Source organism: Electrophorus electricus, chromosome 2, assembly GCF_041902795.1.
Source record: "Electrophorus electricus isolate QZ-2024a chromosome 2, ASM4190279v1, whole genome shotgun sequence".
Lineage (NCBI taxonomy): Eukaryota > Metazoa > Chordata > Actinopteri > Gymnotiformes > Gymnotidae > Electrophorus > Electrophorus electricus.
In genome coordinates this window covers 25,852,582-25,878,239 of record NC_137498.1, presented here as the reverse complement: position 1 = coordinate 25,878,239, position 25,658 = coordinate 25,852,582, and the positions used below count along the sequence as shown (strand labels likewise).

Here is a 25,658-nt window from a genome sequence, read left to right as displayed (position 1 = left end):
TTAAGACAGTGTAGTCTTATTGCTTGCAGTTTCATAACACCAGGGAGAGGTGATGCATCAACAAATTCGTCTACGTATGAATTGATGTACTTGGCTATTAGGCTACCTGATGGCTCCATTCTCCTACTAAGGTAATTTATGATCAAGAAATCTGTTGGTCTCATGTCTGACAGGCTAGCCTAAGATACAGAAAGCAGAAGGTTCATCAGTCTTAGAAGTACATTACTGTCTTCCTTCACTGCTTTTTTCATAAAAAAGCTTCTTATAGACTTCTTCTAAAAGCTACTTCTAGACCTGACCATTTCTGAATTTTTTTCATTGCCTGAAAGCATGTTTTCTAATTCCATTCTTGCCTAGATGAAATCAAGACAGCATCAGCATAACCATGGACTGGATTTGGAGCAAGAATTAGAGGTGATGCATATAAACATAGCAAACTCAATGATTAATAGCTATGATGAAATTAACAGAACTGCATGGACATTGAGTTTTGATTCCCACTTCCAAAGGTGCAAGTTTACTGAGGTCTATCCCACAGATGACATGCAGGAAGGAACCTTGATAAACATTTTGCTCAACAATGCAAAAACATTTTAGTGGATTAACATGACATTATTCAAAATTATATCAACTGCCCTCTTGTGATGCTGACACAGTTAGGTAAGTTTATTTTTGCCTATCTTGTGAGGCTTTCAGCAGTGTTGCATCCCAATTGCAACAAAATCACATTGTGCACAAATGTAACTTTTTAAAATGAATCAAACAAGTTTGCAAATGTCATTTTGTTTAGTCAAGCACATTTTCAGTATTTAAATAACACATTTCAGTAGTGGTGTACCTTCTGTCAGCCTGCTTTGCTGAGAATATTACGTTTTTAAAGATTACTTAATTCAGAATTGCTATTAGCCCCTTATATCAAGTCTTTTCCTAGTCTTTTCATACTGAAATTTCACCAATGAAATTTCTTGCAAAAGTTTTTCACACTTGGAAAAGTTAATTGACACTCTAAAGTAGGCTAGAAGTTGTTGCAATAACGAGTCGAAGATTTGCCATTGTAAATTTTCCTGCAAAACTGGCTTGTGTAAAGCCTGGTTTAAAGCACATAATAAATATGAATCTGTAAAAGATTATGCTGACTGCTTTTTAATTTTATTGACAGCAGCTATGACATATGTGTTGTGCCTGTTGTATTGAGTTGATTTATCAGACAGCAAATTGCGGTGAAACAGTGCCACTGCAATCTTGGCATGCACGCACGCACGCACGCACACACACACACACACACACACACACACACACACACACACACACACACACACACACACACACACACACACACAAAACGAGAAAGGGAAATGGATGACAATCTGGGATCATAGCATGCTCCCAAACCAAAATATGCAGTCATAACCCATATAGATTAATGCACCTATATCCCAAACATAAATCTTTTTCATAGTTGTTCACACCAGTGCCAAGTTTGGTTCAGCAATCTCATAGATGTCCAATTCCAGTCATAGAGGACTGAAAGCCACAGAGTGTGTTGATTTTTTCTGCACACCAACTGAAGCAGACCATTGACTGTTGAGTTGAAATAGGTGTGCTTGATGAGGAAAATCACCCAAATGTCCTGGACATTTGCCCTTCAGCAATGAAGCTACACCCCAGATAACACTGCATTCAATCAAAACAATGTATCAAAACAAATATCTGAAAATAGTTACTATAGTCAAGGGAAAAGGAAATATTAGCCTGTTGTGCTCAAACCTACCCACACACACCTACCCACCCACAACAACTACATTTTAAATTATATAAAAAACACACAAGAACTAAAGAAAGCATACCATACTCACACAGATATACCACCTGTAATAGTCTAATAATGGCTTGTCCATTAGCCCTGCATATATAAACCATTAGGTATGTCAATAACATAGTAACCAGATAGCTTTTTGTTCTGGCCCCAATAGCTTCTGGGTATGGTCTTGATGAGAGCAAGCTCAGTTTTACAGTTGCCCATATTACTCCTTTCCATTTTATAAGTGAGCAATATACTCCATATTGGGCAATAGATATTCTTCATTATTTATCTTGAATAAAAGCTTTTTATCTAGAGAATGCTGTAACAAATCCCTGGCAAATCCATCCTTCAACGGAAAAACGATCATGTAATGTAAATGTAAATAGTTGCAACTAGTATAGTAAATATTTAAAACAGTTAATTAAATGTTTTTTTTAATTTAAGATTTGCTGAGAAAACATCTTCTTCCCAGAATAGTCCAAATATGAGTGGGTTTAGTCATACTCCTTCAGAATGTTTGGAGCTAGAAATTTACCAGTAGTAAATTCTTTAGTGCATCACTATACTTACTGTTGTGTAGTTAAAGGACTCATTTTTGAGTTATGCATTCCTGCAGCTCATCTTTCTCATCTCTAATGACAGCAACTCACTCATGTCTTCTGAATTTGAACAGCAGTATAAGTAAGAATTCCATCTCAACAAGGTCTTCCTATTTTGTCTTAAACCATATAATCAATGTTATAACATTATAACATATAACGTTATATAACATATAATAACATCAATGTTTTTGTGGCTTTGTTTAAAATCTGGCATGGCAAAGCACACCCTACGCTGGTTCTTAATGAGTTCAATAACCCTACAGGCTGTGGAAACACATAAGTCAACTGAGATCACCAGAGACCCAAACAGGTGTTCCACCATAACCTGCCACCTATTAATTTAAAGAAAAAAACAGTGCTACCAGTTTGTGTTTTTTATATTTGGGCAGAAAAAACTTGGCAAACTGACTTTTTTATTTGGTTTGCTAGCACTGCATGAGTCATTAGGGGGGTAGAATAAAAAGCAAAATTACATGGGAGATTGTTATCCTGAACACTAATGAAAACCAGCATTTTGGGAGTGTGTTTCCTTAAAGGGCCTCCATACAGAAACCGACATATAGCATACTGCTGAAATGAACAAAAGTTTTACTCTGAATAAAGTTCAAAGGAATCCAGCAAGGCAGAGTAGAAGGGTAATAACTAAGAAATGAAATAGCTTCTGATTCTTTTTTTTCCTTGGGAACAGGTTGCACAGGGTGAGGGTGAGGGTGTAAAATGTGTGTCTGTAGAAAGCAATGTTGAAAATCTGGACTTGAAGGTGAAAAGTGGTATATGAGCAATCTTGTTTATTTCAAATTTAGCACTTGGTCATGATGCAGCTATATATATGCCATCCTTATGGGGAGGTAAAATTGGAAAAAAAAAAAAAAAACTCAAACACTGGCAGACTGCCTTTTTCTGGTTCCTTTTTCGTTTATCACAATTTGCCTTATTGCTCATTTCTTTCTGGGACTGAATTAGTGCAGTTTTTTTTTAATGCCCATTTGGATGACAATTATCAGTTTGAAATGTAATTATTTATCATGACACAAATAATCACATATGAGAGTATGCCAATGATAAATGAAAACCAGACATGTTCAGTATCACGGAACATTCCTCCCCCCATGAGTCATGTGGCACGGCCCGTCGCGTGTAAGGGGACTCGCAGTTGTGTTGTTGTAAGCACGCCCACCTGTACTAGGTTGAATGTTACGTGTTTGTCAGTCTGTTTAAACCCCTGTCAGTGTGTGCCCTGTGTTGGTCATTGTCGCTACTTTGTGTTTAAATCAATCTCTGTGGACATCGCTGTAGCAGTAACGTGGGTTTGTGTTTGTCACTCATTGATGTGTACGTGTTCATTGTTTAGTGTTAAATGTTTAATTATGTTATCCTTAGATGTTATATGTGAGTGCCATTGTTGTCCACGTTTTATGTTAATAACCGTCTTTCACAGACAAGGGGGTCTGTGCGTCCTGCTCCATGCCCATCGGCACTTATGCAGACCTCGTTACATTCAGTTCTTTGTTACGCATTAAACCAGCACAGCAAAATCACAGTTATGCTATAGGAGAGTCAGATATGCAGTCTGAAGGCCTGTGAGAAATTTAAGAACAAAAAGGTTATAGAGTAGCTACGGTTGGCATTTCATTGCTTTGGTAATACTCACATAAATGAACCTAACTGGAGAGACAGAGAGAAGAGAGAGAAAAAAGAAAGAAAACGGATATTGAGAGGGAGAGTGCGTGGGAGAGAGGGAGACTGGGCAATTGGGAGAGAGAGGCAGACTGAGAGAAAAAGAATAAGAGTAAGACAGTGTGAGAAAGTGAGAGAGCAGACCTACATTCCTCAAGGCTTAGCCTTTGTACGCAATACGATTTCATCTTCCAAAACAGCAACTGGTGGCAGGGCACCTGTTTTTCATCACAAAATCAGCTCAGTAGAAACTACCTAAACAGAAGGCTTGCTGGAACATTTCACCATCTCCCATTCATCAGTCCCTATCCCAACAGAGCTCAGTAGCTGTCAATAGGAGATTCATTTAGATCTTATCTTAAGAGAGAAGGGAAGAAGGCAGAAGGGCTTGATAGCTGCAACACTACTCACTCTTTTGCTGTTCCATTTCTACTTTTCCATTGACACCCTATTAAACAATTTGAAAACAACAGAAATGTTCTTGACCAAAAACACCTATCAAAGTCTTAAACAAAATATAATGGCAAGATAATAAAACAAGTAGAAAATGCAAAGTTGCCTCTTATAGCAGTGGAACTGCCTGCACAGGTGGGAAAGGCCCAAGAATGAGTAGAGCTAGCCCAGAACTTAAGGTGGTGGCAAAACGCTGGCTGGAGTGTTGTCAAGGTGACAAATGCCAGAGCCTGAAGTGGCCCTCAGAGATGAGGCACAGCGCATCTGCCTGCGCTCAGCTAAGGAGAACAGCAGCAGTAGCCGGGCATCACAGCAGCATGTTGGATTAGTCGACAAATGGGCTGGGGTGGCAAAATGGGAAAAATTCACTGTGTGGCTCTACCAGTGCAAGTTGCTGGCTTGGGATTTAAGTAATCATTCAGCTACATGGCATGTAGTAATGCAATGATGTGGAAGAAGTGATTATATGCCTAGCATGACTGAACTGTTAAATCATTAATTTCTATAGAAGCATGTGAGAAATGGGACAGAACAGAGGCATAGAACTAACAATTCACTAGTGAGAAATCTACTATACTATATATGGGAATATCCTTATTTGTAGGACACAAAATAGTGATCTGTGATCATTACTGAGGTCACTTTTGCTTTTTTTGACTTGGTCCATTTCACTCTAATCCTGATACTCAACTGTTATACTCAAGAGTGGAGTTGTAAAGAAATAACCTCTATGTTGTGACCACGCATCAGTAATATACCCAGGGCTGAATGAAGCTTCTTTGTGGCCCTAGGCTATGAAAAATGTGGAACCCCCTTAAAATGAAGATTTTATATTTGCAGTTTAAAATACCATATGAATAGGCCAGTGCGAAGTAATAAAACAGAATGCCTCCACAAATAAAAATAAATAATAGGCATGTAATCTGAAAAGGAGGGTCACTCAAATAACAGTTGCTTGACCACTTCTGAAATACATGGTTAATTTAAGAATTATATATTTTATCTGATTAGCATGTGCTTGTTGCTGTAGTTTTCATTGGTAAACCCTGCTCAAACTGTCAAAATGTAGTACATTTTGCTAGTTTCCCTGATGAAATCTCATCTCCTCATCAATTTAATCTATTTCAGGATCATAATGGCAGTAGAGTGCACAGAGAATCCCCAGTATCCATCCTCTGCCACATCCTCCACCTCCTCCTGGGGAATCGCCAGGCTTTTCCAGAGCCTTCAGTGGCTGCTGGATCTCTTGGGTCTACCCTGAGGCTTCCATGCTATGCCTGGTATACCTCCAATGGGAAGTGATCAGGGGCATCCTTACCAGATGCCCAAACCATATCAATTGGCTCCTCTCAACTACTAGATCAACTACTAAATTGAGAGCTTCACATTATAGCTCCCTCTTCACCACTACAGTCCAGTACAGGGACTACATGACTGCTGCCACTGCACAGAGCCTAAAGTTGATCTCACAATCCCTCTCTTCCCATCACTTGTGATCAAGACCCTGAGATAGTTCAGCTCTTTCCAGGTGGCTGTGCCCCCATACCTGGAGGGAGCATGCCATCCTTTTCCATGAGATAATCATGGCCTCAGGTTCCTACTGAGTGCTTCACACTCATCTGCAAGCCTCTCATGTCTGCACTGAAGATCTCCATATGAGGAAGCCAGGAAGGCAACATCTGGCAACAATAGCAGCAATTCAGCAACAATAGCAAGCTCTCAGTCCCCCTGCCAAAAGTTCTCCTGTGGTTGGCCACACCTTGCTGTCCTGTCTATGAACATCAAGAACAGAAGTGGAGACAAGGCACATCCTTGACAGTGTCCAATGCCTAAATTAAACAAGCTTGACTTATGCTTGCAACCACTTCAGTGTTATGGCAACAAGATCTCAACCACTTTTTTTTTTTAAACAGGGCTTTTAAAAAGATATATGTGGCTTAAGTAGTTTGGTAGTTTCATACCATAAATATTACCATGAATCTTATAATTCTTACAGTCTGCATAGACCAACATTCATATTACTGCTTCATTAGTGAATTAAAGATATTATGAATAGAAATCTTTCAGTGCTATTTATGCAAGGTCAATTATTGTTTTACAATTCAGATTTACTTAACCAGAATGAGCTTGTACAGTTTCTTTATATGCAGCTAGGATGTGGTAGGAATGACATTTAGTTAAGCGCGACATTCTAAAATTCAATATTTCATCATTTAGGTTAGGGATATGATATTATAACAAATACAAATACATTCTTCCTACCCAATTATGATTCTAAGGGGCACTGGCCCTCCTCAGCTTTTCACAAGTCAGGTGCCAAATTCCCAGACTTTTCCCTGACTACAATGCTGAATGTCCATGAACAGAACAGAAAAACAGTATGCCATTGTTAAACGGGTAATAAATAAGTTACTACAAAATTCCCTGATATTCCGTGACTTGACCCAAAAAATGATCAAATCCTCTGACTTTCCATAGGTGGAACATTCTTTTTTAAAATTTCTGGGTATTCCAGAAATTGACCACTGGGAACCCTGCTTTCTTCACATTAGAAATGGGCAGGCATCCCTGTCTTCTCAAGCAAGTTTATCTTTTGCTAACTTTGCTGTGTTACCTTTTTAGCATATAGTAACAGTCTGCATATGTAGCGATCGATTTCAAGTCCCAATGGACTGGAATAAGAAACATTACCCCGATCATTCTACTCATCCATGTTGGCTGTTGTGGAACCAATAAGTGTGTGTATGCCAAGTGGAATTAAGTAAACTCAGAGATCAAAGGTTAATTTAAAGTTTGTTAATCTTCTTGTCCTGTGATACTCTGCAAGGCACCATGCACAGACAATCCTTCATAAATATTTGCACACAGTGTAGTCTAATCATAAAGTTTTAAGTCTAATACTTTCAAAATTGTTTAGTCGCATACACTGCTTTTGCCTTCTAGTAGATTGAAAGTTAATCAGGGATTTTTGACCACTATCAAATGCCTAATATGGCAAAAAGATTGTAAGCTTCACGTGTAACACCTTGAATTTAGGGCAGTCAGCATATTTACATATTTCCAACTATTACAGTCAACTATATATTTATTTATCATTTACATTTTGCCTTGCCTTGTCCATTCCTGCTGGCTCAACATCAAATCTTTTCTTGTCCTTCCTGTTCCTATTTGGTTACCATCCTATCATGTACTGCCGTACAATTTTGCAAGACCAGCGTGCTGAAGGACTCTATAGCAGGTATCATATACTAGAGGGTCTACTATACAACTACTGAATGATGACACTTTTACTGTTTATAGCCAAGCATAATCACATCCACCCTAGTCATCTTTTAACATGACGTGATATTTTCATATAATTCTATAATGTTGAATTAATCCATATTTCATCACACTGATTTAATCTTTTCAGGCTAGTCAGCAGCACCTAAATGCAATACTGATGTGTCAAAAGTGAATGAACTCAAACTGCTTTTACAGAATTTCATATTCCATTTCAGTGTTTCACATCCAATAAAGGTAAACAACTGGAAAATGTATCCACGGGTCATTTTAAACACAAATGCAATTTTGATGTAACAGAAATCCAACAAATTTTAATTACAAGCAGAATGCAAAAATAATGTGACATAATGTGACAAAACTTAAGTTAATGTGTTCATTTTTCTTAAACACAGTGTACAAATCACTCACAGTGTGAGTGTGAGAGAGGCTTATTATTTTATATCTGTTAAACCATTTCTTATGGGTCGAAGAGATTAAAGATCTAAATCTGTAGATATTGCGTGTAAAAAAGTAAGAAAAAATGAGGCCTGGCACATAAAATGCAACAGATCTAAAATAAACACAGGTGAACCATGGCCATTTGACACATGATTATTGTGAATTTGCATAAATTAGTGATGCTTTTTCAAACTTAATCAAAATATGTACAAGTAAGAAGGGGGATAGAGAGATATGGCAAGTAAAATGTTGCTTTTTTGTCTCAAGGCTTTTGTTTGGTTATTTTGAGATTACAGGCGGACAGGAATCAGAGCTGTTGTGCTCCACTCCTGCTTTTGAAATGACTGAAGGGGCAGGGAACGGCTCCAGAACTGGCAAACCACAACGCCTTCTGCCATGGTGCTGCTCCACTCACCGGGACACCTGGATGGGGCTGTCTTCTGGAACCCCCAGCTCAGATTCTATATAAGGTGATGTCAGTGTTAAGTAATACATATTTATTTTAACTGAAACAATGCATTTGTAGGGGTGTTTTCTCTGTAGGACATGTACTTTTCGGAGCAGTGTCTGTCAGGCGCAACTGTGGATGCCCAACTCACTTCATCCTTCCACCTGTTTGTGAACATCACCTGTATCAAGGCGTCTGAGGTCACTCAAAACTGCTCTGATTTTTTTTCTGCACCTACTCCCATTTGGTGTCAGCCAGACCAAAGCACAGCTGTAATTTACAGCACTGATAAATAACCTTTCCCCCCCCAAATAATTTCTTGGTAAATACATTCACAGTATATAAAATACAGGCACACCACACATCAAGATACACACCACAGACACCTCACAAAATGAAACTGTTATCTCAATTAATTAATAGCAATACCTTTTCACAGATTTCAGTTTAAAAAAACAAAAACAAAACAAGAAGAAGCAGTGATGATTTTGTGATATGAACAGTTTTGTGTCACTTGCATTATTTATAAAGTCCAAAGACAGAAATTCTGTTATAGTCTTGCTCTGACTGAAACCAGTATTATTCTCCTCTAAATGTGGCACTCTGACAGAGCACAATACACATTACTGTCAGCAAAGCCAAATGAATGGCAAATCACACTGGACTGGCTAAGTAGCCCACATGTGCTGGCTCCATCAGAAAAGGCCTCCAAATAGGCTTGCATGTTACCATGGTGCAATTTTATTATGGGGTACAGTATTATTATGGGGAAAATTGCTCTAGACCAGGCAATCTCTCTTTTTTCTACCCCTAAAATTATTGATGGGAAGCAGGCAGTGAATCCTGCAATGCATTTTCTACTGATTTAAACTTGAATTTTAAAACCTTGCTCTCATAAAAGTCTTTAGAAAGTGAGCAAATTAAACATATAGGTAGGCACTTACATTGACTTCTGACTGTCTGTTAATACACATCACATAAATACATTATTACATTTCAAGAAAGTCATTGATTAATATAGTAGCTATTCAGAACAAACCCTACTTGGTAACTGATTTTTTTCTGTGTATTCTGGTTTTACCCTGAAATTGTGCAAATGAGAACATTGTATCAACACCTGTTATACAACGTACATTTTGTACTATTTTGGAAAATCAACCATACATTTAATCAAAAATACTGCTAAAATTAGTCATTTGAACAGAAAAAAAACACCTTTTGTTTGGCAACACTGAGGTTACAAAGTTTAAAAATGCCCGTTCTAACATTTCTGCTTCTTGTCAGACTCATGTGGCTTGACTGTCAGCTATGTTTTAGCTGCTGCTGTCTGCTTTAATACACAGAATATCCGGGGCATGTTCAATACTTGGGTAACTTCAAAAAGAAAGCATTACTGTTTAAAGAACTTCAGCTGTTATTGTTTTACAATATTTGTCCAAATTCACTTTCTGCATTTTCATCCTGAACAACTGAGTGTTCCAGCAGCTCCTGAAAAGCTCATTTGCAGTCATACTTATAGGTGCAATGACACAAGCAGGAGGGGACTTGTTGGGGGTAGTAAGAAACTAATTCAGCAGTGGAGGTGAATGGCTCTTCAAAGCTACATCAGCTTGCAGTCTTTGCACTCGCTGGGTTCCAATAGTACTCAATATGACCTCACAGTACATTAAAAGGAGCAGCATCAAGTTGGCACTGCACCGGTATGTGCACACATGCTGCTACTTTAGCATTGCAGGACATGACAGATGATTTGCTTAGATCCTGTCTTTTGTCCTTGACTGTTCACATTCATTTTTGTCGGTCAGCCATATCTTTCAACTGTGTGAACAGACCTCTGGCCTGAAAGGATCCACATATGCCCATTTGGAAAAACAAAAACATCCGGTATATGACTTAAATGTACCCACAGACAGCAAAATGTACCAACCTTTCAAGAATTTCTACTAGTGAATCAAGGAAATGAATGTCCACCACTGGAACACTGAAATGAATATCCACCAGTCGGCATATGAAATGAATGTCAGCCAGTGACATGAATATATGTAGATGAACCTATGAAATGAATGTCCACCATGAAATGGGGATAAATATGTCCATTGCAAAATTTACTATTTTTTTTAGAAAGGTAGCTGCAGTGGATTAGAGCAAGAAGATGAACATGTGCAAAACGCATAGCAATTACTGCTTTAGCTGCCATTAGTGGCCCTCCCGTGTGAGTTTGGGAGAAGAACCAGCAATGAACACCCATCGGCACCTGGGCAATGAAATGTATTGTATAAAAATAACATGAAATCAAATCTGAGTTCTCTGGGCATACATTGGTATGAATCAGATATCTGATCAAGAACTGCATAAGAAATTGGCACTGATCCAATTGGAAAAGATCACACAGATTAAATGTGAAAAAAATCCTTTGAGATATATGTTACGTGTCAGCAAAACAAATTAATTTGGGCCAAATCCTCTCTGTACTTTAAACCCAGCTGTAGTGTTTGTTTGTGTCTGTGTGTGTGTGTGTGTGTGTGTGTGTGTGTGTACCAAGAGCAGCAAGTCTCAGTCTAACCCCTATCAGTTGGGGCTCTGTGCAAAGATACCAAGGATGAATGACTGATGATAAAGTCAGTCTGAGCACAGCTAGCCATCCATGAAGCCCGCCTGAGACAGACGGCAAATGACAGCTGCTCTGCTGTATCTCATCAAGGTTTGCCTGCCTCTATGGTCATCTTTGCAACTCCTAACAATCAAAAGGCATCTGTTTGTAGAGAATTCACCAAAGCTTTTTTTTCCACTTAAACTCAATCACTTCCTCAGTGAGTGCTTCGGCACATCCATGGGGTTTGGCGTCATGCTGCACATACTACGTCTAGCCCACTACAGCTTTTGGGGATTTGCTTTCTGTGGTTCGGATACAACAGGATTAGTCAGCAAACGAGGCCTCTTTAGCAGCTAATGCACAAGACTCTCTGCCTTCTGAATTAAACACAGCCCAGAACACACTGCTCAGCTGGCGAATGGTGTTAAGGGGGCAGAGTCGGGGTGGCTGAGGGGTAGTGGAGGGGGGTTGTTGGGGTTGGGTGGCTAAAACAATGAGTGCTAAAACATTGATCATGTTTGGAAATGGGGAACTTAAAAGAAGCAAGTCCAACCAGAAAGTGAAAGCTCCAGAGCTGGTGCGGATCAGCAGTGCTGAGAACAAAGGCTCCAAGACCTGGCAGATCACTGCCTGCAGCTTGATCCATTCTTATCCCAGCCAACACAAATCAGCTCATCTCTGCACATCAGTTGATGAGAACCTAACCAGACTGATAATGAAACAGACAACTTATTTGACCCCAAAGCATTGCATCTGCATTGATGACTTCGGTGCCCACACAACCCTGAGAACTAAATCTGGAGTGTATTGAGGCCTTCAACTTTAAAAAAAGAAAGAAAAAAAACAGGATTGCAGAAAGGAGTTGACTAGGCATCTGAGTGAATAAATCAGAAATGGGTGAATTCCCAAGACAAAAGATGAAAATAACAGACTATGAACAGCAATCAAATTCTTCATACTAATCTTTTGTGTCCTTCTCCAGCAATGGTTCAACTGAAAGACACAATGACAGTTGCTATGACAAGCATGTTTATTGTTCATCCCCTCTTCAACCCCCCTCCCCCAGTTGTATTATGTGCTTATATCCATAAAACAGGAAGCATGTGCCTATTTTCACCATTGAAGCTCCATTCCATCCTCTTACATCAAGTCTCAGGACAGAAAAACAGAAAGTGTTTCTAACTGGTTGGGTAGAGGGTTAACATCTCCACAAAGCTTCACCATCACAACCATTTGGTGTTCCCTCAGACATAGATGGCGGTCCGGGAGATGATGGACCCGTCCCTCTGTGACTCCATGTCATCATCCACATACATACTGCACACATCATTGTGCCGTTGGACATGGTAGCTGGGCGGCAGCCCTCCAAAACCGTCATACTGGTCCTGGTCCTCCTCCTCCTCCTCCTCCTCCTCCATCATACTGTCGTTCAGGGCAGCAAACTTGCGTCGCTCAGCCTCATCCAGTTCATAGCTCAGCAGTATCTTGTGGGCAGTAGGAATGCTGGCTGGTGCATGTGGGAACTCGCTGCCCTTTTCGGCCAGAGCTCCTGCCTCACTCTCACAGTATGTGTAAATGGGCCCATTGTTATTGGCCCCTGTGCCATTGTTGCTGATCTTTTTGCCTGTAAAGAGGCGGGCCTTATTGCTGTAGGAACCCTGCTCGCCGTCACTTGAGTACCTGTGCCGCTGCCGATGGCTGCGCATCACTAGCACAGCAACCAATGCACTGACCAATAGGAGGGCTAGCAGGCTACCGAGGATGGCTCCTACCAATACGCCCACACTGGAGGGGTCCCCTGTCAATTCTGTAGGGGAGGGGGGGCACAGGTGAAGAACAAATGAGCACCATTCGGGGTCTAGCAGGTCTTGATCTCCATTAGAGCTGGTGGCTGATACATCAGTTGCATTTAACAGCTAATCTTCCCCTTTGTTGGAGTTGCACTGTTTGGTTGGTTCTGTTTTTGTTGTGTTTTGTTACTTTTATTTCACTGCCCCCTCATTCCCAGCTACATGGTGTGAGCCAAGTTTGCCAGGTCCACTCGTTTCAGTTTTGAGGAAAGAAAAAAAAAAAACACAACACACTTAAAAAACGTCGGCCACACGCTCCAGGTACACAATAGATAAAGGAAAGGAAATGACTGTTAAATTATGGTCATGCAGAGAAGGTGAGAGTCGTCCTTTCATACAAGAATGCAGCACAGCTAACACCCAACCTCCCTCCCTCCCGCTGACCTCATCTGATTGGTCAGTCACAAAGTTGTGTGCATTCCTGTTGAATATCAGAAAATTCCAATACAAGTAGCAGAGAGAAGCAGAGAGACCTGCCCTAAGCAGGATTGGCTCCATTTCATGCAACAGTCCATAAAACCTGCATGGAATGCACTGTCAAGACAGGGTATAACAGAAGAGATGTCTGCATCAGGAAATAGTAGTGATTATGGCACATCTTGTGCTATATGTAAAGTAATTCATTAAATTATATAGTTCCACATTTCAGGAAGCTGCTCTCTGTGCAAGTTAAGGTGAAAAAATACAGCTTTAATGTCCATTCCGCCTCTGATAGGACCTCTGATATAATATGATGACTGTAATCTTTTTTCTTTGAACTTTAACCTAAGTAATCAGGAATGGCTATAAAAAACACTATGTGTCCTGCATAATGGCCAGTTGCAGAAGTTACTGATCCAAAACTTTATGGCATGATGTAATTATCTTTGATGAGCCAACAGGCTTGAATACACACAAATTAAGAGGAAAAAAGTTGAAGAACCAGGTGAGCTGCTCAGGTTTGAGTAGTAAAAGAACCTTCTGAGATCTGTACAGATATCCATGAGCAGCATGACCAGAGTGTGGGGTCACTGTGAGCACATTTACATTCCATTCCTCTACTCTTACCCTGTGCTCTGGTCAGACCAGCACCAATTCTGCCTTCTTAAATCTCCCCAGTTACCATGACAATTTGACTCATTGTGAATTGAGACCAGTTGGCAGGTCAAGAAGCTTTTCCTGAAACATTACATCCTCTTTTGGCCATATCTTTAAGCCAACCTCTCTCTGTCTCATGCATGCATACATGCAAGCACGCACACACACACAGAATCATTCAGTACTAGTGAGCAATGCATTCCCCATGCTCCAGAGAATACTAATGTGTACTAAGTATATGTGAAGGTATACAAACTCATGCTCTTTTCCTCACTCACTCACTCACTCATTCATTCACTCACTCTTTTTGTCTGCACTGTATAGTGCCTGAGAAGAGAGATGGGTAAGGGTTGGGGGGCACTTCTTTCCCAATATCTCTCCCTCATATTTCTCTCTCTTTCCCCTCTCCTGTCCTCCCACACCCATAGATGCTAAATAAATTAAACCCTAAAAATGAAACCCTAAATAAATTAATCCCTAACAAATGCACAAAATAAATGACCTCCCAGTTACATATGAACAAAAAAATGTACTCTCTTCAGATAATCTATTCCCTTCAAATGTGAATATGAGTCATTTAACACAAACAAACACTACCAACATACACATACACAGACCATTTACTTTAGCCTTTCTCATTTAGCCACTCTCCCTGCAAGCCCCTACCACTAAGTATTCCATTATTCATCAATCTGGCAGCCAGTATCCGTGAGCCTAACGGCCATTGCTCAGCCACTACATGGTGAAAGAGAAGAGGTGAGGCACATGGGCTAGCCTCCCTGCATTATGGCCACTACCAGCCAGCAATAGAGAAAGATCATCTCGCAAACCATGCAGGTATCTAGTGAAAACAATGTCGATCCACACTCTAGTGAAAAGGGTAGAAGGACTTAAAGAAGAAACAATTAAACAACAGTTACATCTGTTCAAGTAATCTGATTGGACTAAAGACATTCCATGAGTGCTGATATAAAGTATAACAGTCCTGGGACTCACATGTATCACATCACTTTACAGGTGTGTTCTATTAACCATTGATTGCATTAACGATCAGCATCTGTCTTAAGTTTTAACAAACTGCACCACAAAGATAAACATATTTCCACAAATAATATTTTAGTTAAATTACAAATGGTTAGCAGTAAAGGAGAGCACAGAAGCTTGTTAAAAAGGTACTGGATCATCCCTGGAGTGCTGGAGAGCAGCATCTGATCAAGCTATCAACTCACTGGAATCACACATGCCACCAAGGCAACTGTCAACAGACTCTAATTTCAGTGGTCACACAATAGATGGAAACATACAAGTAAATATACATGATACAAAGTAGCTGCCCGGTGGTAACACAGTCCTACACAAATTAACAACTTAGTGTGCACGAAAACATTCAGATGTGGAACTATGTATTGGCAGATCCAAATAAATTATGAAGTAAAGAAACTCATAATCTGTTGTCACTTACTGTTGACTAACAACTGGCACTTGTACAATAAAATAAAATAAAATAAATATCACACTCAAGGTTGTGCTAATATATCGAATATCATACTTATTATGTTTGGCTGAACCACAGTCATGCTGATGCTCACTATAACCTCTCCACCTTGAGTGTGATATAGCTTAAATACAAATACATATAGATAGATAAAAGGAAAGCTTCTGTTTTCACAGTAACCAGCATTTTGAAAGAGATTTTATACGTCTGAGGTTTTCAGGCTAAATTATGAGTCACAGCTCCTGACACCGTGTTGGCTGGAGGGCTTGGAGAGGGCATGAGGTGCCCCAGAAGGAAGCTTCAGTGGCTGAGGGATGCTTAGCATTGCCTCTCCATCCTTCATCTCTCTCCATCTAGGAAAGAAACTAAGCAGTGGAATGAGGAGCAAGGGGCAGAAGGGGGTGTTAGCTCCTAAAAAAAGAAGCCTAAAAGAGTGCAATGCGAGGCCAGTGATGCATGAATCCAAGCCTGGAGGAACGATGCAGGTCACTGAAGGTCATCACCATGCGCGGACATCGTCATGGCTGTGGATGGAGGGCTTCTTGGACCCTCCTGACCTTCAGCACGCCTTTAGTTCTCAAGAGCTGTAATTGCAGCACATTACTATTCTGCAGCAAGTCAACGATAATGTGCTAGAAAACTATTCTGAAGGGGAAATTCTCCCAGAAGATGAATTTGGCAGTAGTGAGATGGCACACTATGACAAAGGCAAATGTGTGCATGTGCAGGGTTCATTTACAGTGTTTATGCAGGATGACCGTTCTGTGTGCATCAGTTTATATTAGCTTCATATAATTGAAATGATTGCCAGGATGCTGAGTCATAAAGACTATAATGTTTAGTAGCACTATAAAGGTGGCAGCTAAGATTACTTCATCACACTGCTGTCATTATTTTAAATAAGTGGTACCTTGCCTGAGCTACAGAATTTGATTACAGTTATAAATGTTTCCACTTACAAATCAGTTATCTATCCAGGTTTCACACCATGAATATTTATGCCTGGCCAGGCTTCAAAAGCTTCAAAAAGTTGTACTTAGATTGATGAGTTTATTAATACCATTTTGTTTCTTTATCTACATTATCTACAACTACAATTGCTGCTGCTTTTATTTTAGCATGAACTAAACCTTTAGTAACAGTTCTAAAAACCTTCACTCTTAAGTAAAAAGTCTTCTATGGATAAGTACATGTTTCTGTTAAAAACTGCATCATGTTAAAAAAGTCCTAACCCTTTGGAAAAAACTACCAGATATGACTACTGGAAAGTGAAACTTATGTGAACCATATACCAAATGCATAACTGTTCAACAGCACCCATTTTCTCTACAAGCTGACAATAATGGGAAGATTCAGTGGGCCTTTCCTAACATGACACCTTACATTTGAACTCAGTACAAGTTCACATTGTACTCCAATTATCCATGGGACTAACGTTACAGTCCATACGCTTTTGAGATAATACAGCATGTCTCAAAAGCTACAATAAAATACAGGGAGATCAGTTACCAACTGGCCAGCCAGTAGGGGAGAAGGTCAGATCTCATGCCTGGTGCTTGGCCACTCTCAGTGGGATATTGGTTCTTACATTGCACACTCGGTTGTCATTTACTGAAGGACTTATACACATAGGCAGCTCACACTGACCCTTCGTTCACTGCTAAAGTCTTGGCTGAAGTCCTTGGAAGGAGGTGCCAGCTCCTGTCATCCAAGAAGCAAACAGCAAAGTCATGCTTCAAACCCTATAATACAGACACAGTCAAAAGGCTTTTTTTGCATCCAACAAGCCAAGGCATCTGATTACAGCAAAACATTTTTTGAGCAAATTGGTTTTAAATAAATGCATCATTATAGTGTGTAATTGATGAGGCCGTACATCAATCTCGTGGAAAGCATTGGGGCAGGCTTGTAACAAGCACTATGCAATTTGTAATTGAACTTCCCTCCCATTCCGAGGAGATGCTAATAACCCTGTTGTCAGCGAGACTTTCTTGCCAACAAACATGGTCCTATGAAGAGGGAGGGAAAGCAGTGAGAAGACATTTTTTGACAAACACGTTTCTCACTTTCGATGTGCATCAGGCAAAAATCCTGAGCCACCCATCACAGTTCTAGCCATTCCCCCCACTTCCACCACCGCCATGTGTGCTGCACATCAGAGGTGCGAGCGGGTGGGGGGAGGGGGGGAGGGCTATGACGGAGTGCATTACATCAGGGGCGAAATGCCAACTATCTCACCAGGCCAGGGATCTGCAACACTGAGCAGCGGTGCAGGGAATTTGATAGGAGAGAACGCCAACAGCAATGGGAAAGGTAATGGCTAATAATGAAGACTTCTGAAAGGTTCTAAGGAGCGCGGGCTGAATTACTGCCAAATTACAAAGCCTAACACTACTGAGAACAGACAAAAGCATTTAATACACAGGTGACACTCACTCAGATTAAGGTGTGCTTTGGTGTCTGTAACTAATGCAGGCTGGTCATGCTTAGTAAATTGAGAGAAACCAGGCAGAGATCCCTTGGATTTCCAAACTGACATTCATAAATATGAATTTTACACAAAATGTAAAACGTGTAAAAGCCTTCTGCTACCAAATTTTCTCTTTAAGACACTCTTACATTTGATATGCATCCAGGAGTATTTGGGACCCTGTAAAATATGTTAAATTTAAACAAATTGTTGCCCAGATGACACAGGACCTAGATTCTGAATCAGATTTCATATCGATGTGGAAGCTTTTAGCTACAGACCTTTTCGCCAGTGAAAACAAGACAGCAAAGTACAGACATCTGGAGTTGCCTACATGACTCACCAGCTGTGCTGAAAGTGGGCGTTTTTCTCATTCGATGCGATAAACAAGCACCTATTCTGTAGAATTTTTATGAACACTCCAGGCAATCAGACTTCAGATGAGCAAACATTAACACATGCAACAACATATGTCTTGGGGCTATTAGGTATGTCCAGCCTTTTTTCAGTGATAGCAGACAAGATCGAGTACTTCCCAAAGCGGTGATTTTTATAAAGGACAGTGTACTACATGAATGACAGATGGACAGGCTGGTTGGGCAGACACACAGTTAGAGGGATATATTCAGATTTAATATTAGTAATCATGTAAAATGTGGTTTGACAGGATCACTGACTACAGTCACCAAATCAACCCCCCCCCCCCCCCAATCAACTAGAGATATGACTGTACCACTGGCTTTAGTCATCTAAAGCAGGTCCCTGGGGGGCATACGGAAGGAACATAGTGGTTCATTATGCACCATGCCTGCCATGTCTGTAAATGTAAAATTGTTATTTTCCTTTTCAGGTAAAAGGGTAGAGCAAAAGATTTATCTCATAAAAGCAGCTGTAAAACGATTCACAATGTCTAAAAAATAAGTCAGAGGGTTTAAAACCAAATGTCTTCATGGAAGAATCACAGGAATCAATTTGCTTCAGAGCAGTGAAGAACTGCTTACCTTTCATTTAAAAGAAAAAATAACTGAAAAATATGTCCTGGAGTTTAGACTGTACACACAGACATGCTTGTACAAGCTAGTAACACATACTTGTCATCACAGCTAGAGCTATGACCCAGATATTATAATCCCATCTGTAAACCTTATTCAATCAAGGTTTAGAAAAGACAATTTCACCTTCAGGCTGAAATATATCCCTGACACCCTGATCTACATTTAGGACTATTTCATATAATACGTCATCATGAATTTCCTCCCTGCAAATACAGAAGTCCAGGTCAAACACTACATGAAAAGAAGTTTGGGACAAAGTCCAAAGAAAACCTCCAGTGATGATTGCCAGCAACCAGACACCCTTGCTATCCTCCAGTCTGACATTTCATTTCATTGTGGGAGGGCGCTACCTCCCTCTGTGCTCACTGCCTTTTCTTTTGTCTATTTCTACCTTGATTATTTCTCGCAGAGCTGCAGGCTGAGCCTGATAAGCCCAGTCCAGGTGTCGAGCTGCACAGGCATTTGTCTCACCTTATCTCAGACATTAAGCTCGAGGGGCCGATTCCTGTAGACTAAGGATACTATACAGACCTAAATGGCACAGGTTCCTACACAGAACCAGAGCCAAGCATCCGACATGCCAAAGCTTCTCAGCTTGTGCAGTGTCTGCTGGCTAGTGCTAAAGCAGAACTTCTGTTTTTTTCACTTCATGGATATCATAGATCAAGTTCCCAAAATTGCATGTGCAAACGATTTCAGCATACTCTGATGGCTTCAGGAAATGCTGCAGAAAATGTTTGCTGTCTAAGGCAGAGTCTAACCACCTCAAACAAAAGAGGATCAAGTCTGATTCTCCTATAGAGTTCCATTATGATTAGTCCTATAGGGGAAGCCAAGAGCCCAGAGGCCTGCAGTGGGGGCACATTCATCACATTCATCTGAATGAGGCCAGGGGGCCTGTTACCGATTAGTGGTTTTGGGTACACTTGGGGTGGGGGGTGGGGAGAGGCGGCAAGTATTGCTTTTTGGAGAATGAAGTTGATTTTTTTTCCCTGAACAGAATGTTCTGTCTGCTGGTATAAAAAGAAAAGGAAGAAAGAAAATGTGGTAAGCATACTGATTCCATCATGTTCCATGAGGTCCATACAGGTCATGTCCTCTAACCCACACCAACCTACAGCTTTCTTTGCTGATGCCAACTACAATGTGTTCATCTTCCAGTCTAATGGTGACCCCTCCCACAACACTGCTTTTTCCATTGATGACTGATGAGGGCAGAAATGAAAAGTGACTTTTCACAGCATCAGTATCAGTGTGTTAGCTCGGTGTCACCCACCTAAAAGTGTTTTGTTCTCTTCTAAGAAAGCAAAAAATGGGCCCACTTCAAGGGAACAGAACACGGGTTTTCTTTTAGAAAACACTTTTTTCCACTTTTCCACTTCTTTTTTTGGTGTTGTTTGCAGCTTCTAGCCTGCTACAGTGCCTCGCCGAGAGCTGAGAGCACAGTAGCTCTCTAGGAGGTTGATGGATTCGGCTCAGCTTGCATCAGCTCAAGCTTGCATCAATTGTGGCTGTGTGTGTGTTTGTGTGTGTGTGTAATTGAGGATGGGTTGGAGTCTTATTTTCATAAGTGATTGCTTTCAAATGCACATAAATATAAACCTCAACATCCATAACTGTCACAGTATACAATCCCTAACAGTGGTACAGTCAACTTCACACAAACACATTTGCACAGGCACAAACACAAATGCACACACTGCATGTACCACAAGTGCTCAATACACAGCTGTAATCTTCTTGTCTCCATGCTGTTTAAGGGAAAAGGAAAACAACTTCTCTTGCCTCAAAGGCAAGACTAGAGGAGGTTGTTTTTGTACAGTGAACAAGTTTATGTAAAAGTACTTTGATGTCTTGCTTATGTATTCAGGTGAGTCAAGCTGAGTGCAAAACCCTCAAACAATTTAACCAGGGTAAAACAACATAAGGGGTAGCGGATAATTCAATAAGCACTCACCCTGCTTTTGAATGTGCTTACTTTAGGGGTGTGGGGGAGGTGATAGAGAAAAATATATACAGAGAGAGAAGATCACAGAGTTTGCATGTGAGTAGACATACGTAGGGCGTGTAAGGGTGCTGAAGGAATTGTGCATAGCATGTGTGTTAGTATTTGTGTGTGTGTGTGTGTGTGTGTGTGTGTGTGTGTGTGTGTGCGCGCGCGTGTGTTGTGGGTGGGTGGGTGTATACTCTAGGTGTGTCTATGTATATTGTGCATGGGTGTATAGGGAGGGAGGTATGGGTGCATGTTCATGTGCATTTTGTGTGTGTGTGTGTGTGTGTGTGTGTGTGTGTTTGTGTGTGTGAGTGATTGAGGCATCAGGCCTCCCTGGCTCACTTTGCCTCCCACTTTTGCACTCAACTGTTCCCACAAAGCATTTTTGTTCCCCGGTTAGACAACGGAAAACTTGAGAGCTAGTCCAGAGCTGTCCAGAGCTGCCCAGAGCGCCCCAGAACTGCCCAGCCCACCCTTTCTACCAAGATCAAGCCCTGTGCCTCACACTGAAATCGAGCAGTGGCATTTCAAGCAACCAGACCACCAAGAGCTTATGTTTGGATTTTTGTTAAGTGGGTGTGGGTCTGTGTCTGTGTGAGTGTCCATGGGCCAGTGCATGAAAACACACAGAGAAACTGCTTTAAACTGGCAACATTTGAAATGCGTAAATCAGTATTACCACATGCATAAAGTGGGGGAAAAGTTTTTCCCTTAAAAGAAAGAAAGGGTAACAAGAACACAGACAAAACTACTCTATGGATGTTAGGCATAGGGAGTAAAAGGAGGCGGGATAAAACAGAAAAAGATAACCCGGCAAACTGGCTCACACCAACCAACATCCCTCACAACACCAGCTTTGTAAGAAAACATCCCAAAATTTGTTCAAAGACACAGTAGAAAACCAACCATAAGAGCCGATTTTGCTACTGAAGCCTACCCAGAAAAAAAAACAAAAAAAAAACAGCAAGGCAAAGTTGGGAATTGGTTTATGTAGTAAAGTCTACAATGTAAGCGTGTATGTGTTTTATTAAAAATATATATCCATTAAACAGATTATAGTAGTTTATGATATGTAAAGATGTGTGCGTGCGTGCGTGTGTGTGTGTGTGTGTGTGTGTGTGTGTGCGTGCATGTCATCTGTGCGCTCCATCTCTGCTCACCTGTGACCATGGCAGTGAGCTGGTTCTTGCTGGATCCCAGACTGTTCTTAGCTTCACAGATAAAGGTGGTGTTCACACTCTCATCCACCTTCTGCACTAGCAGCTTGTTCTGAACCACCTTCACTGTGGGTGGCATCTTCCCCGACACCCTGACCGACAGATAAAGCAATCAGGTCTGATCCAGGTGGTGCTAAATTCATTTTAAACATGCAGAAGTTCAGATTACTGCCAATATTTCTGCTTCATCTTCACTGTACATCTATGCACAAAATTACAGTGATACACAACATTTAAAAACAAAAGATAAAAAGCACCATGTGATGGACATTGAACATCTGTGAACACTTCAAATAATGTATCAAATGTTACAGCATAATTCAATCAATTCCCAGAATGAACTGGCCATAACAACACTAGGATACCCATAGAGAAAGCTTTTGCCAATATGTTAATATCCAAAGAGCAGATGGATTTCTGTGGCTTGAAGCAAACTATAAACTTGTAACCGGCTGAATGGCTTTCAAGCTTTTGCTTAAATTCTCCTCAAAATAGTTTGCTAAAAAAGAAAGCACACAGCAGACTGTATTTGGAGCTTTTGTGTTGGAGATAATATTTTAGCTCCACACCAATTAGCCTGCAGATGTTGTTGACGGTCACCAGACTAACTGCTGAGCTTGAACCTGGTTGCCAGTCTCTGGCAAAACATGTTCATCACTCCTTGCTTTTACTTACTGAAGGTCCTTTCTTGTGGCATGTGTATATGTGTATTACTGCTTATTATATTTCTGCTTGTATGTGAGTCAAATTATGGTGTTGGCCATACAACAATCTGCCTCAGCAAACAATCAGGATTTATATAGCTTAATACTTTAACCAGATTTGTGAAAAGTATGTACTGCTATGTACTGAAATAAGCACACTGATTGCAAACTTACATTTACACAAAGCAATGTAACTAAGTAAAATCTTAAAGAGGCTTTGGACTACAAACAATGACCATGTTATCATTCAGCATAGGTTTGTATGAGTGAGGTCACTCACGTTGCCCATGTAACATTAACAACCTCTGGATTGGCATCAGCATGACAGATCAGCATGGCATCGGTCCGACCCATATACCAGTTATCATCATATCCCTCTATCCTGACAGTGGGGGGGTCTAGAGAGACAGAGAGAATTATACCATGAGTAAGTTATTTGGGTGTAAAGAGCATTATAGATTGAGAGAGAGAAAGAGAGAGAGGGAAATGGAGGAAAGGAGATTGAGAGAGAAGGAGAGGGGGAGAGAAAGAAAGCAAGAGAGAGTGGAAGAGAGAAAGAGAGCAAGAAGGAAAGGGAGAGCGAGAGAGGCTTTCCTGCCTTCAGCTTAGATCGACCAGTTGGAGCATGATTACATGCAGCTCAGGACTAGGAAAGGCAGAGCCTGAGACACTAAAGATGGAACAGCACGGGCTGACCTACAAAAACTCAGGAGAGCTGAAACTTGGGTTGTAGGGGAGGGTCACACAGTCCAACATGCAAGAGGAAAATTAAACGACAGGGGACAAGAGAAACAATGTGGAAAGTCTGTTAGGTGTCCAAGTATTTCAAACATTTGAAATTTTTAGTGGGAATGTAACCATACACAGAATCACTTTTAAAACTCCCTAAACAGTTCAGATAGAAAAAAAGTGGAACATGAAATAGTGATATGATATATCAAACCCAATCTGGCCAATCTTTTTGTGTGTTTTTGTGTGTGTGTGTGTGTGTATGTTTGTGTCTTACATTGCACAGTGAGCTTTATGGTGAAGGTCTGTGGGTGGTTCTGCGTTTGCTGGGTGATCACGCAGGTGATGTCGCGGCCGTTGTCGGCAGGCATTGGTGCCATGTGGTACTCACTCCTGACCGTCACCGTGCCATCCGGCTGTGGGTACGAAGTGATGTTGAAGTCGCCAGCGGCATTCGTCATCCAGGTGATGGTGGCGGCAGGCTTGCCCTGCGCAGCCTCACACCGTGCCACTACCACCTTACCGCCACTGGCCTGTGCTGCCACCGGAGAGGCGGAGTTTTTGGGCTTGGCTGGGGAGGAGCGAGATTTGAGATTTGAGATGTAGCTTGGATATCACATATCAGTGTTGCCCTAATGATGCAGACAAGTTACAAAACTGAAAACAGACTGTTCTGAATCCATTAGCCCAACATCTGAGCTCTCGTCTACTTTGTAAAAGGAGCCGTCCATGACACATGATCAGTTCTCAAATTTCTTGTATATTATCAACACCAAAATGTACACTCAGCAACTTCACAGTCAAATGAGGACAGAGGAACATAAAAAGAAGGTGAAACATAGAAAAGCAGAAGGAGAAAAAAGTGGGTGAGAGAGTAATGACAGTAGAGAGAAAAGGATAAGAAACAGAAACCAGATGGGCTGATGAAGGTTGGTGACCTTTCAGTTTGATAAAATAAAAAAGAAAAAAACCTGAGGAAGAAAGCAATTTAAAGGGTCCCAATCCAGTCTGAAATATGTTGTTATTGCTGTTGGCTGCAGTAATCCCAATAAAATTCTGATCCTTTGTTTATACCATTTTACACTCTGTTTGCATCAGCTATCATAGAGGTGATGTAAGCGGATGTTTTTCAAAACTTTCAGACCCCTGTGCAGTTTAAGACATGTGTAGTTTATTAGTTGTAAACCTGTTTTTCAAACACTGCTGTCTGAAACAGAGATAATAAAGTACACACTACTCTTAAAGTTGAGTGTATCCCTCTCCAGCCCAGTAGTTTCATACAGAGCTAGCCATGTTGGTCCGGGGTGATGACAAAATAGTCATGCAGTTAAATTAATCATTTAATGAGCTACAAGGGAATACAAAATCCAGGACCAAATTTGCATCTAAGGACCAGATTTGAATACCACTGGTCTATAATGTGCATCGGTCTATAATGTAGAACTATTAATCGGTTTTAGTAACGTAAGGACATAATCACGACTACATGAATCATTTTGAGTGATAAGTCATTAATCATTAATTATTGTTGATTATTAATCATGCTTGCCTCTTATGTTTGAATACACCTTTGACATTGTTGCATCAGGACTGTTAAGCGCATAGGAAGTAAAAAGTTTGCATGAACAGAAATAGTTCTATTTGAACATAATAAATAAGCACTAATCAGATGGAGTTCCTCTTAATATATAATCAGACAGTTCCTTTTTTGGGCTCTGAATACTAGAGTGAACTCTGGCTCACTTTGTTTATGAGATGAGGGAAAGCA

General features: G+C 40.6%; 1 protein-coding gene across 2 annotated transcripts in view; it reads right to left on the bottom strand.

The window, feature by feature from the left end:
• The window catches only part of pvrl2l (PVR cell adhesion molecule related 2 like), an 87,616-nt gene that overhangs the window by 23,472 nt on the left and 38,486 nt on the right, over window positions 1–25,658 (bottom strand). The window contains exons 4-7 of one of the 2 annotated variants that reach the window (XM_027016270.3): window positions 24,168–24,461; window positions 23,442–23,559; window positions 22,401–22,549; window positions 1,346–13,107 (exon numbers count right to left, since the gene is read on the bottom strand). In XM_027016270.3, coding sequence (XP_026872071.2) covers window positions 12,545–13,107; window positions 22,401–22,549; window positions 23,442–23,559; window positions 24,168–24,461 — 1,124 coding nt within the window. In that variant the 3' untranslated portion in view covers window positions 1,346–12,544. Of the gene's footprint in view, window positions 1–1,345; window positions 13,108–22,400; window positions 22,550–23,441; window positions 23,560–24,167; window positions 24,462–25,658 lie in introns of those variants that run through there. The other variant, XM_027016272.3, reaches the window with a different exon arrangement.